This window comes from Copidosoma floridanum, unplaced genomic scaffold, assembly GCF_036245765.1.
Source record: "Copidosoma floridanum isolate Cflo_tuat_1 unplaced genomic scaffold, Cflo_Japanese_pri ptg000013l, whole genome shotgun sequence".
Classification (NCBI taxonomy): domain Eukaryota; kingdom Metazoa; phylum Arthropoda; class Insecta; order Hymenoptera; family Encyrtidae; genus Copidosoma; species Copidosoma floridanum.
The window spans coordinates 23,247,709-23,261,992 of record NW_028321890.1 but is presented as its reverse complement, the minus strand read 5'-3'; the positions used below and the strand labels follow the sequence as shown (position 1 = coordinate 23,261,992).

General features: G+C 35.4%; 1 protein-coding gene and 1 long non-coding RNA gene across 3 annotated transcripts; one reads left to right on the top strand and one right to left on the bottom strand.

The window, feature by feature from the left end:
* Nucleotides 1-1,464: 1,464 nt before the first annotated feature.
* On the bottom strand, nt 1,465-3,516 carry gbb (glass bottom boat). Of its 2 annotated transcripts, none has more exons than XM_089590703.1 (3): nt 2,396-3,516; nt 2,203-2,317; nt 1,465-2,139 (listed from the first exon to the last, which is right to left on the bottom strand). In XM_089590703.1, the coding sequence occupies exons 1-3, from the start codon at nt 3,252-3,254 to the stop codon at nt 1,809-1,811; spliced, it is 1,305 nt and encodes a 434-aa protein (XP_089446829.1). In that variant the 5' UTR covers nt 3,255-3,516; the 3' UTR covers nt 1,465-1,808. The 2 variants fall into 2 exon arrangements, with proteins under 2 accessions (XP_089446829.1, XP_089446830.1); XM_089590704.1 differs by having other exon boundaries at nt 1,465-2,127.
* A 5,621-nt stretch (nt 3,517-9,137) lies between these two features.
* Nucleotides 9,138-10,617, top strand: LOC149374963 (uncharacterized). The gene is made up of 5 exons (XR_016292929.1): nt 9,138-9,176; nt 9,356-9,416; nt 9,724-9,795; nt 9,886-9,990; nt 10,110-10,617. It is a non-coding gene; the product is annotated as an uncharacterized LOC149374963 (long non-coding RNA).
* Nucleotides 10,618-14,284: the final 3,667 nt, after the last annotated feature.

Here is a 14,284-nt window from a genome sequence, read left to right as displayed (position 1 = left end):
ATATCACTGTAAAATACTGCTAAAACCTCAAGCACGTCTGCTGCTGTATCATGGCTGTGTATCACAAATGTAAGTAAATATAATGTAATTAAGTAATGTAAATTAATAAAAAAAGCTCTCTGTATTCTTAAGAAACTCATAGTGTGTAGAAGTTACATACTTATACATTACACACTAGAGAGTTATTTACTTCTGTTGTCATATGTATATCAAATATGAGTGCAGTCCCTTCTTTACATGCAAAATGTACTTCATCACTATTTTTTTTTTTTTGTATTTTTTTTTTTTATTTTATTTTTTTTAGATCGTCAGTATGACTTTATGCACGCAAGTATGCGGTACAAAAATCTGCGTTCTCTTTAAATTCAAAATTTCGCTTAGAGAGTGTCAGACCTTAAAATTACAGTGAAGCATGCAATGGCGATCATATTTTTTTTTTTATTCTATAAAAAAAAGAAAAAGTTTTATCAATTTTTCCGTGTACAAAGTAATCCTATTTAGAAACAATGAGAATCTGAGTCAGATACAATATCACTCATATCAATTGCATATTTAGTAATGACATATTTTTTGCCGATAAAAAACCTAATTTGTGTAAATATACGAGGTTGTGACATGAAATAAAGCTATCCATTACATTTGAGTCCAGTTTAATGTTAATTAAATTATTTAAAGTAGTTTATTTACACATTGTCATGTATTATACAGATATAAATAAACGCTGACAGTAGGTACCGCACTTAAAATATTCTTATATTTAGATTACATTTAGTTTTACACTAAAAATTGACCAACTCTGTCAAAGGTTACATTTTTTCCTTTAAATATAATGCTTATAAAAGTAAGAAAAAAATAAAATAAAATAACGACAGTAAAATTTATTGCTTAATATCTTTGTCAGAAATATTTATTTTTTACAGAGTATACAATCATCGTACTTTGACACTGTACACTGAGAGAAAAAAATAATTAAAATTCCAGCAAAAATTATCATTCTGCATTGTAATCGATTGCAAGCTGGCAAAAAAGGAAAAAGTTATTATTTTTAATAGAATAGATTAGTATTTTAACTGTAAAAATTATAGTTTTAATAGTTAGAAGAGTAAAAATTATCATGCTAGAACAGTAAACTTTAAAAGGATCAGTTAATAAATTTAACATTTTTGCATATAAATGTTTACTGTTGTAACCATAATTTTTCCTTTTTGAATCATTTTTATAACTTTTAAAACAATAATTTTTACTGTTAAATATAATACTTGTCCCTTTTTGCCGGCTTGCATTCGATTACAGTGCGGAATTATAATTTTCGCTGCAATTTATCTACAATTTTTATTATTTTTTTCTTTCAGTATACGCATGTAATCGGCGTACGTACTAAAAATTACCTTTTCATACAGAATAAGTATAATTGAAAAAATGGCATCATTCCTACTTGAAAAATAAACAATTGTCTTATGCACATTGAAAAAAAAAAAAAAAAAAAAAAAAAAAGTTAATCGTAGCCACATATGCACATGTATTTTTTAAACTCATAGATCGATAGCGATTAATATATTACAAAACGGAGTCGCTCGACAACATTCACATCTTAACTGTACACATCATTTTTTCGCAGTCCCGTGCACTCAACAAGTACCGACGCAATAACCACTGTGAAAAAAGTAACGAGCACAAGTGTCCACTGCAAATAAAGGTGGGGAAAAAAAAAAATGCCACCAGTTCTCGATCGTTCTGCCACTCGCACCGGAGTTGAAAACGAGCAGCAATAAAAATAATGAATAAGAAGAAAAACGACACCGCACCACTCAATGGCACCCGCAGCTCTTGACGGCCATGTTCTTGTACTTCCTGAGGATGACGTTGCTCTCGTCCTGGTAGTAGAGCACCGAGATCGGCGACAGCTTGGTCGGGGCGCAGCACGGCTTGGGCACCTTGCCCGGATTGACCAGATGCACGAGCGTCTGCACTATGGCGTGATTCGTCGCGTTCATGTGCGCGTTCAGGGGAAAATTGCACTCGCCGCTGCAGTAATAGGCGTCGTAGCCATCCGGCGCTATGATCCAGTCCTGCCACTGCAGATCCCGGAAGTTCACGTACAACGTCTGGATCTTGCACGTCCTCGAGCTACCACCACCGCTGTTGTCGTTGCCACCACCACCACCACCACCACCACCACCACCGCCGTATCCACCGGATGACATGTGCGGATCCGCGTAAGGGTTGCTCCTATAATCGATGCTCGAGAACTCGCTCGACTTTTTGCCCTTGGACTTTTTGGCCTCGCGCTTCGCCCGCCCGCCCCGCGTCATGATGCTCGAGCTCCGGGCCGATATGGCCGCGGCCAGTCTCTGGTGCTGCTGGTACTGCTGCTGCTGGCGCTGCCGGTGGGCCGCCGAGCTCTTGAAGAACCCCACCATGAACGGCTGGTGCTCGGCCTGGCCCTTGAACCCCGCGATTCCCACGTCCTCCGGCCTCACCTCGTGCACCCGCCGATCTGCCGGGTGGACCGACAAGTACAGTCCCCGGTTGCCGGCCGGGTCCCTCACCCAGTGGCGCACCGCCGCCGTGACGTTCAAGGTCAGCCAGCCCGTGCGCCCGGCGCTCGCGTTCACCGCGTCCACGAACTGCAGCTCCCGCTCGTTGTTCTCGAGCCCGAGCACCCGGTAAGCCGTCAGGGTGTACGCCCCCTGGTTCTTCGAGCCCGGCTTGAGCGACCGGTACAACCTCAACTCCGCCCCGAGGAGGCTGAGGCTCAGGTCCGTGCTGCCCGGCATGGCCGTGGCCTCGGACACGTCGAACCAAAGCCGCTTGCCCCGCTCGTGCCTCAACCCGGGCACGTGGTGGTTGTGCGCGGCGAAGCTCATGATCACGTCGCTCTGCTCGATAGCCCTCAGGTCCTGGCCGCTCAGCCCGAACTCGGAGCCCTGTCGCTGCTTCTCCTCGTCGAGGGCGTTCGTGTAGATGTCCAGGAGGAACTTGCTCGGGGCCGAGCGCTTGTTCGGGCCCCTGGGCGCGCCACTGCCGATGCTGCTGTTGCTGCTCGCGTGTACCTTGGGCGGGCGCTCCGGGAGGCCCAGGAGGTTCAGGATCTCGTGCTCGAGTTCGCGCTTCTCGCGCTCGGTCACCACCTTGTGCACGACCGTCTGGTCGAAGCCGTTGTCGACGTACACGCCCGTCGGCCGATCGCAGCGCGACTTACCGATCAGGACCGCTAGCAGCAGTAGCAGCGTCAGCCTCCGTGGGTGCGACATCTTTGCGGATCGGTCTAGCCCGCAGGCTTGTTTTTTTTTTTTTTTTTTTTTTTTTTTTTTCGTACCAGGTGTGGGCCTCTCGCGGGCTCGGGGCACCGGGGAAACGGGGGTACGAAGGACACACTCCCGTGCCACCCGAGCTCGCGGAGATCGGCCGACCGATCGACGACAGCAGATGGCTATGTATGTACGCGCACTCTGGCACCTGTGAACGAGGCTCGCTCGGAGGCTGCGGGAGGTAAACTGCGATGCCTCCGCTCCACACGAGCGTGCACCTCTCCTGGGTTGTACACGAGACGAGATTCTGTCTTTGTTTCTCTCTTAATTCTACTCTTGGTCCTCCGGGGTATATATGGCGCGCATTCCTTCCCTCCTGACTTTCCGCCACCGCAGAGCTGGTCCACATAGGCGCCTGTGTCGTATATCATGCGTTGTCCCTCTCTCTCTCTCTCTCTCTCCTACTCAGCCGTGTGTATACATACGCCTTTTACGTGGAGGCGACTCTGGCTCTTTTCCAACTTTTGTGAGAGACCCGTTCTCCGTATATATAAGTACGTTCGTCCGTGCTGATATGCGTGTGTATAAAAAGTAAGGGGCAGGCATATGGATTGTTATTGCATGTTGACTCTATCGTGGTTGGGCGCGCGTGACGTTGTACCGAAAACCGATCGATACCGATGCAAATCCCCGAGTACGACGTAATTGTGCTGCTGATCGAAAGTAAGCAGAACTTTTGTTGGCTGACGAAAAGTTGCAAATTGGTCTTTTTCTTTCCTATAAGTACAGGTCAAAATTGTCCGCTTTCAGCCGCCGTTTGGGCAAAGTGGACCCGACGCGAGTTCCAAGCGTCTTAATTTCATTCCTGCTGTGCTGTCGTGCGCGCTGTTTGTTAGTCATCTTCCTTTATTGTACTGTGACGGTGGGGGGGCCGACTGATTCTTGAATGACGCTAAGTGAAGGACAGTTTTCGGAGAATAGGAAAGCCGCTGCAGAATACGTCGCTTCTTTCTACAGTAGACTAAGTAGTGAAAAGAGTTTGAGGACTTTTTTTTTTTTTTTTTTTTTTTTCTGTACTTAGTGCTCATTGGCCTGGTAATTGCACACGTAGAGTAAAACATCTTTGATCAATTATATATGATCCAAAATCGGTTCTATTTCCAGTTTTTTGGTCCATAAGGCAAGTGCAGTAACAGTTGGTCACAACTGCGCTCACTCTTTGTATAAATTTTAATACTCTTTCAATGAGCTGCTTCACCTATTTGAGTATTAAATATTACAAGTAAACAAAAATATTCAATTTCGTTTGAAAAATCTTGATAACCTTGTTTATTGCATAATTTTTCATGTAAAATTAAACCGTGAAGAATTCTATGTAACGAAAATCAACGTTTCACCCGAAATTCGATTAAATGCACCCAAAGTACTTTTTATTTTCGGTAATCCGACTGATGAGTACGCAAACACGATCCAACTATGTAGACCGAAGCTGACTACTGTTCATTTTTGAAAGATACGAGAAGCCAACATGTTAAAATGTCCTGGGACCGTTTTGTTGGAAAAAGATACCTCGAGTCCAGCTACTGTTGAGCATTAAATAAAAAATCAATGATAATGTTTAAAATAAATAAGAAACACTTGCCGTCCGAGCATCAAATCATTTTGCTTACTGTATGACAAAATATTAGTTCAGATAACTTACAAAATATGTAATTAGTATTTCCTTTTGTGCACAATCCGAGGGGCTGCGCACTCTGAAGTCTTTTGAAGACTTCTGAAATCTTTGAAAGACTTAGAATGACTTATGAAGTCTTTTTTAATGACTTCAAGAGTGCGCAGCCACTCGGCGCAATCATTTTCAAGATCCACAACAATTATTATCTTTTTTTAGTTGAATCGTTTGCCGTTGACCATCTCAACGTCTTTGTACGAGTTGTACTTTTGCTGATAAGAATATTTTCGAAAGGTCCAGTGCGATCGAAAAATTTTCAAAAAGTTCAGTAGGTCCCAAGGGAGTTACCGCTGCGGCAAGCTAGAAAGCTGCTAAATGATTGCGATAAACCTTAAGCTGTTCGTAGGTTCTGCGGACATGTGTATACAAAAGCATGTATTTACTTATTCGAAATTTGGGACACAATGCGGATTCTAATCGGGCCCGTTGACACAGACTATTGGCCCTGGAGGTCTTAGATCAATAACATTGGAAAGAATGAAAAATATACTAATATTCTACAATTCTAAATTTTCGGCTATTCAGCCGTGATGGTGAATATTGTACAATAATGTCAAATCAGTTGATTATTAAAACAATGACCGTAATATTAAACATGGCGCTTGTTATTTGATCATACAATCACAATTTTATAGCGAAACGACGTGATTTTGTAACAACTTCCCTAATATAAACCAATAAGTAGAGCAAAAAAAAAAAAAAAAAAACACAAATAAGCTCTGCTTTTGTAACTTTTGAGCACATTTAAGGTGGTTCTTCACGATGGTGCCGTATCAAAGCGACACGGGACCCTGTGGTTTTCTAATTTTCGATTAGCTTATTATTTGCAACATAAAATATGTTTTACTGGCACTTGACTATAATATCATTGCATTTACGTACAAATAAACAAGCTAATAAAGTCAGAGTAAGAGTTATAAAAAAATTTTTTTTTGATGCAAGGTTCTGAAAATGGCATGTACGCTCCTGCTCAAGCAGACGTTGCCGTAGTTTACACGGCAGACATTTCGTTTACGATTAAATATCGTATACTAATTCCCTGATCAGCCCAAACTTTTGTTATATTATTAGAAAGCTGAAAAGTTCTTCTTTCACTACAAACTTTTTCTATTACGATCTTAAGTCTACTTTACGAGATATTACATGATATCGTAGTATGGAAAAGTAACCTACATAAGAATACATGTTAAAAGTGCATTTTTTGACTGACTTGTTTTCAAAAATTTGCCTGATAAAGGGACTTAAAATTTTAAGAGAAGATGCCTTATAACTTTAATAACAATCTCTTCAAGTTTCCCTGTAAGTTTAAGTAAATGGGTTAGGTGAAGAACCACCTTAAATCTGTTTCTTGCGACATGGAGTTTAAAAAACTTTCGTCACCTCGATAGCTCACTATTTATCCTATTTACGTAGTTTTCGTTTGCATCCTATTTTTCTTTTCTTTTTTCAAACCATCAATGTCCATATTTTTTAAGAATATTCAGCGTGGTATGATTATCCCTTAAAGTTGCAAGTGCATAACGCATTGGCGAGTATGCCTACATATTTAATATGTGGAACAACAATAACTTCGCATTTGTTCCACGTGCATGTGTTACAAAACCTTGCGCTTGGTGTTTTTTATTTTGGTTTAGTGATAAAGCCGACTTGGCATTTTTACATTATAGGTACGGAGGATGCATGCAGTATTCGTACGGCAAGCGTAACTCTCGGAGCACAAGTTACATTTTTCCACTCGAAAAATCTTCATTTTAGTAAAAAAAATTTCGTAACGCATAAAAATAGAAAAGTAGATAAAGATTTACGTTTATAGATGGAGATGTCGAGTGCTAAATCAAAAATCGTTTTCTTTCATCTTCAAACAGGTGGTTTTTCAATGAATGACCATATTTTACAAATATCTGCAGTGTGCAACAAGAAAATTTTTGATTGTTACGTTACGTCAAATAGAGCGATTCATGAAAGAGCAAGTGAAGTAAATGGCCTGCATCATGTTAACGGTGAATTATACCATTACGCAAAAAAACTACGAACCGTACATATTTCCGAAGCTTTACAGTTATTCAAAGAGTTTCTTCAATCAACGCTCAGTGCTCGCGCTCTGGAAAAATGTTTATTGGTAGCGCACAATACTAATTTTGATGTACCTAGATTATTGCAAGCAATTGTCAATTGCGGAATGACGGATCGGTTTAATAATATCGCCGGATTTTCCGACGCGTGCAAAGTTTTTCGCAAGAAACTGCTAGATCGAAAGGGGCGTGGTATGTTCAAACTGCAAAGACTAGCCCAAGATTATCTAGAGCCCCAAGATGACGCGGTCAACGATGTAGTAATTTTGCAAAAACTTGTTCGCGCTTTGGAGGTTGAAAGTAACTTATTTGAAAAAATCACTTCTTTGGAAGAATCGCTAGCAGCCAGATCTTTGGTGGTGCTCTAGCTAGTTTGTATAAAACAAATGGTGAAAATGCAATAATTGATTTATTTTCCGAACCTATTAATGGAAAACCGAAAATAACAAAAAACAGGAAAATTATTGCAAAAGTCGTTGATTTCTTGAAGCAAGTAACTGAGACAGAAGAGAACGTAGTGTTTTATTCTTAACATAAGCTCTATGCAGTGTTGTAATACACCTATATATTGTATATGTATACCATTGTTATTTAAAAGAGTTGAATAAAACTGTAGTGCGTAAAACATAACTATTGAAAATTATTTATTTATTAATTTATAATTAAGTTCATAGCATCTTTTTCCTCTGTGCTCATATTTGATACTATGGATACACAAATGGATGAGCTTCCATTTTGTTTGGAAAAACATGATAGTGATTAGGCTGAAACCTCTTGTGACAATATCATGCACTAAGTACCTTCCCTTGATCTTATCTTACAAAGCCTTTTTTTCTTCCATGTAATTGATCCGCTCTCGTTACTTATTATATTTATCAATCTGTTTAAATTATAGTGCATAGTTTAAAATATATTTTACACGATGAAAATGATTCAAACACAATGACTCTTTACCATGTATTCGTCTTTTTCAAGATAATGACTAAACTAAAAAGTTGTTTTTGATTAAAATTAATATGAAAATAAATTAAATGTATGTGATTATGTTTTATAATTTCATAATGTGCCAAATATATGATACATTTGTTCGTAGAAGAAAAAGGTTTGTAAATCATCCGTTGGTAAGGTAATTGACAACAATACCACGACTAAATAGATGGAGTTTACACTGATCGACCGGATTGTTTATAGTTAAGATGTATGTTAACAGTTTACATACATATTTTTAATTTAAACATGTGTATGTTAATAGTTAACATATATCTTAGCTATAAATAATCCGATCTCTCAGTGTAGTATGTCTGTTGGCTGAGACAAAAAATAAGATGAATGAAAAAAAATTATTAATATTACGATAAGTTATTTATCTAATTAATTGAAATAATTATCAAACTGAAATCTATACTATTTAGCATTGTAGTGAGGCGTAAGCAATATATATATAGTACAATATACCATAGTACATTTGTAGCTCAGCTTTGAAAGAATACCGAGAAAATTGAATATTGTGTAGGCTACTCTATGTAGGATCAAGAGACTAAAGCCATAAGTACCCCACTTTTGGCTTAAATGAAAGTTACCACGAATCGTTTAACTTCTATAAATAATTTGCTTTGAAAAAGAGTTATTTTTAAATGCTTTTCATTCCCATTTTCAAATATTGATACCGTCTAATTCCCCTCGTATTTAATTATAGATCTGCATGGAAAGAAAAAAAATTCAATTACTTTTTTCCCATTTTTTGTTTTCATATTCAGACAAGAAATTATGTAAAGACTGTCTTATGTCGTCTTTGTCTGAAATAAAGTTGACTTTTTTGTATGACGTTGATGAAATGAACATTTTACTTATAACAACAATTTAATCGAAATAGTTGATAGAGACAAATTATTTTATAAATAAAGCAAAAAATTGTGTTTTATGTGTACAGTTGACAACATAACTATCGTATGTAGTCGTTTGATTTAATAACCAACTATAAACTTTTCGGAAGTCTTTCAACTGGTCACTAGTGAATTTCCTATGGTCGTCCCCACTTTATTTCTTGTACACGACGCCGTATGCTATATAAACCCACAACAGATTCGAACGCGCTGCAGTTGAGTCAGAATCGAGTGATCGGTAAGTTCTCAGAAATCATGTATATTTAGGTATACACTTGCGTTTTAATCGCGTTTTTAGTGGAATAATATTTATCTGATGATTAGTGTTGTAATGGAAATAACTATTTTTTTAAATTATGTATTTTGAGGTTATTTATAATTCATTAAAATGCATGCTTGTCTTTGTTTCATCAAAAGCTGGAAACACAACTCGATCGAATCCAATAGCTTACAGCGATGCCTGGTAGCGGAGTGCATGGTAAGTAACAATAATTTTAATTGAACACAATTTCACTCATATTGTTGTAAATACTATTGTGCAATAACTCGCGTCTTTCAAACTCGCCGTATTGTTATTCAGTGATCAGTTTCCTACTGTGTAGAAAGTTAAAAATTTTGTAAATTCTATTCAATCGGTTTTCCCTTTGGAAGCTATTGGCTTGTGTATTATTTTAACTTGTATAGCAGTGAGATATTTAGATTGTGACAGTAAAAAAGTCATCGTTGTATGAATCAGTAAGACATTTAAACATTTTTTATCTCCAACATTCCGATTAATGTTTCAGCTTGCATGCACGTAGTGGTGTCCGCTACTAAGCTTCGCTGTGGCCATTTGACTCGGTCGAGTTGGTTTTTAGGTAAATATAGTATAATTTTATTAAATCCCAATTACTTATATTTGTTGATTCATAGAACTAATGTAAGTGTCACACCATGTATGATTTTAGCTAAGCTCGACGAGATATCAATTTGCCAACAAAACTCACCTAGGCCCGGGCCCCTGATTTACACGATAATCGAATTCGATGACAAAATCAGCTATTAAGCTCATGGTAAATATTATTAATAACTATGTTTATTTAATGTTAATAATTTTTTTTTGATACATGTCTTTGACTGGTAGTAGAACATCAATCGAAAGTTAAATTAATTTTAATTCGATTTTTCACAGATTGATTGACTAGATTGAGCAAGCAAGTGGGACCCACTGGTGATCATGGAAATTAGTGCACAAACTATATTTAGAGACGCGCTAACAGCAAGAAAATTAATTAAGCCTCATGTTTAGTTTTTAAGTAGCTATCTGGATTAGCACATAAGATCGTTGCACCAAATTGTTGAAATAGGATAAGATTTGTATTTAATCATAAGTGAAGATTCGTAATAATTTATAAAATTGCATTTAAGTATACGTAGTTTGTAAGATCGTTGCATTTGATTTATTTTTATTGAAAATTAGTTAGTAGCAAATAATGGTGTAATCAATTTATAATGAATTTATTTATTTGCTGAATACATATATAAATTGAGTACATTCATAAGTTAGCGAAATTATGTATTGATGTACAAGTATTTTTTCAAATATTACTAATACTTATGTTAAGACACTACACAAATAATAATTCATAGAATATTTAAATATGTAATTTTTTAATAATTAAAATTTAATTTAACTAATACCGAACAATCTTTTGCTTTCAATCTTATTTCCCTTTTTCATATTGAATATTTTGTTCAAAGAATTTTTATTTTTATCTATCTAATTTCATTATGGATTATTAACTAAAAATACGAATTTAAAAAGAATAAAAAAGAAACTTACCATGTTGCATTAATTAACCAATAATATTTTGAAGTGATCAGCTATTATATACATATTGTACAATAATTTGGCATTAATTATATTAAATATAAACATGAAGTATTGAACATTCGCTAAAAGGTGAAGAGTAATTCTTCTTTTTAATTATTATCGTGTAAGTCTGAAGAGAAATGGGACTAACAATAGTTTAATAAAACTCTGCACATGATGTTCATTGATTGAGAATGTCGTCCATACATTACATTTCAATAACGTGTAAACAGCTTAGAAAATTAATATTTTGTTTAAACTTTTATATTCCTGTTAATAAAGCTAAGTAAATCTAAAATTTGGCAACAATGTATCAAATTTAAACACAACATTAAAGCCATGTTCTGAAATGATAATATTAGCAATTTTAGCTGTAAGTTTTTCCCTAACGATCATATCGATAATTTGTTTGTATACAACTGATCCTAGAAATTGTTGAGTATAGTGAGAGACAAAATATTTAGAATTTTCTAGTAGCTTGCTAAACTGGATATGCTTATCAAAGTTTGATGTTTCTTATGTTTGAAAGTACAATGAATGAAATTTTTCTTTCACAAACAAAGAATAAAATTGATGAAGTTGATATTAAATTTTTTCATTCATTTATGAATATCCGTGAAGTTGAATTTTGTTATAGACGTTTTTAACTGCGACTTTTGTTGTTTAAGGTGTTCTTAAAAGCTAAATGTCTGATAATTAGTGCTTCCATTCATGTTCGTGCGTCTTCATCTAAACATTGATCGAAAACTAAATTTGATCATTTCGTAATGAATAAATGGTTATGATAAAAAAAGTCAGTAAAAAGAGTCATTCAATAATATCAATCATTGATTTTATTAATCTCTTTAACATTTTATAAAATGTACAAAAAGCACGTGTAAGGGAAAAAATTAACACCACAGTCTCTAATTACGTTTATTTTAGTAAACAACTCATAAATTTTTTTTTTTTATCCTATTTCTTCTATTTTTTATTAGCTTCTTAAGTTTTTGACCTACGAGTATACTATTTACATGTTAAAATACATAATAAAATTATATAAATGTTTCTTGATTTTTTTTTTTTTTTTCATGTTCGAGCTACTGATTAATTTTTGTGTAATACTTAAAGGTAATCATGTCCAACGAATATAGCTAATCATATTGAAAGGCAGAAAATAATTAAAAATCACAATCGCTAATAATATACACAAAACTCGTATTGTATCTTACCGATATTTTATGTATCTGCTCGTGTTCTTTTGTCAGAGTGTCAAAATACACGTCACTTTTATTTAAGATATTTAACATTAATCGCATTCTTATGTAAATAAGAATATGTAAATAAACTTTAAAATACGTTTACAAATCAGGCTTAAAACTTACTTTCTCTTATGCTACGAAAACTTACAAGGAAATATACAAAATAAATCTGCTAAGGCATTCAATACAATACGTTTTTTATTTCAAGCAAACGCATTCTTTTTTTTTTCTTCTAGTTAATGAAGTACACCGTGGTGTGGACGATTTCACCGTTGACTTAATCTTACGGATGGAAAGAATTGAATATTTATAGGGAATCTCGTAGGAAATATAAACAGTTGGTGCAATTAAATACAATACAGCTAAATATTGTAGTATCATGGGGAATAAATTAATCAATGGAAGTGAGGTACTTTATAAACAATAATAATAAATATTACTAAGTGAATATAATTGATATGCAGACGTAGTTCAGGTGAATAAGGCCTACGTTGGTTGTTAGTTAGAATTAGTTGGGTAATATGAGGTGAGGTTAAAGGTTTTTACACTTAGGGTGAGGATCGCCATCCTCCAAATGTGAGAGGTGAAGGATGCCCATAAAAATTTGTTAAAACTTGTACACGTGTACAAAATTTTGCCTACGTATGTGAATTGATTATTACTATTTACTTAAACATTGCTTTATGGTAAACAAATGTAATTGGTACTTATTTTCATACAATTTTTCATCGTGGATGCTGCCATAGATCTAGCTGTTGAAAATCTTTTGTAGTTAAAAACAAGTACACGTTGCTTTTTTATTACTTTTCATCGTGGGTAATGACAAAGACAAATATAGTGTGTTACACTAATCATTTAGTGGTTTGTCGGGAAAAAGAAAAAGAATGTACAGTTTAAGACCGTTTTATAAGTATCTGAGGTCAGCTGTACATACTTGATTAAAAAATAATGAACATTTCTATACTTAAGAAAATTTTTGTATACAAAAATTATAATTATCACAAATGTAATATTTTATTATGAGGAATGGAATTTAAATTATTCGTAAATTGCAAACAAAGCTTTTTATCCAATTGAATAAAAGTTGAATTTAAATAGTTAATAATTAATAATTGTACCTTAAATCGTATATTTTTTAGGATTTAAGATTTAAAATACGGTTAAATCGTTGTTAAATCGGATGTACAGTTTATGCCTAGAAATTATTTTTTTTTAAATACAATTTTTTTAGTAACTTTTTTGTAATCTACAGGAAATAGAGCGGCGATAACCAGCGAGCAAAAGAGTATTCTGCAACGAGAGTTTGCAAAATCAAATTATTTGTCATCAACGGCTCGTCACGATTTAGCAAAAAAATTGGGTTTGACGGAGCGCGAGGTCACGACTTGGTTTCAAAACCATCGGTATTTGTTGAAAAAGGGAAACAAGAAGGACTCGGATTTGGATGACAGCAATACCGCATCGTCGTCATCAAAGTTGGATGGAAACAATAACAGCTTGCCATCAATAATACCCGTTCCTGAGTATTACCTTGAATTTGACGCCAATTGCACATTAATAAAAGCATATCCGATAAGGGTGAAAATCACACAAGTGCGTTTTTGTAATTGTTTGCCACTTGGTATGAAAGAGCACAGTTTTGTTAGTTTTTACCTACTAGCCTAAATCAATGAAACAACGATGAAGTACAACCATTAGTACCATTATCATTACATATGTAAACCAAAAGTGTAATATTCATGATTACTTTAAGTTATAGTTAATGTTTAAAAAATATTAAAAAACAAACGCTCAAGGAATAAAAAATGTAATAAAATTTAATTCAGGAAGGAGTCGGATCGTAGTTTATTTATATCCCGATCGGATTGACTCGGAAAGTTAGAGATTATACCAGAATTGCTTCTGCTTGGAATTTTTTTCCAAGCCTCACAGCTAGTTTTTCACTACAGGTCTACCCAGTGGTAAACTCTGTAGGTACTCTAAGTAAGTGCAGGGGTAGTTGGAGATGGTGTGGTAGTATGAGGTTAAGGTGAAAATAAGAAGTATGAGGACTATTTAAGGAAGATAGAACAGGAGTTATGGATAATAATGGGTACCGGTGGAAGATGGTTGAAAGACTTTTAATACCCTCCGCACACAGTTAATAGAGGATGCCCGTAAAAATCAGTCAAAACTAGTGCACGCGTAAGGAATAGTATAGTAAAAAGTAAGAATAAATAAATAAATAAAAATACAATTCTTATTTAACTCTAT

Excerpts from the sequence above, each read along its gene's own strand:
- gbb (XM_089590703.1), bottom strand. The coding sequence starts at position 3,254 with ATGTCGCACCCACGGAGGCTGACGCTGCTACTGCTGCTAGCGGTCCTG. Across the intron at positions 2,318-2,395 it reads GGGGTTCTTCAAGAGCTCGG|GCATCATGACGCGGGGCGGG; the intron begins CGGCCCACCGGC and ends CCCGGAGCTCGA. Across the intron at positions 2,140-2,202 it reads CCTTACGCGGATCCGCACAT|CGGTGGTGGTAGCTCGAGGA; the intron begins GTCATCCGGTGG and ends CAACGACAACAG.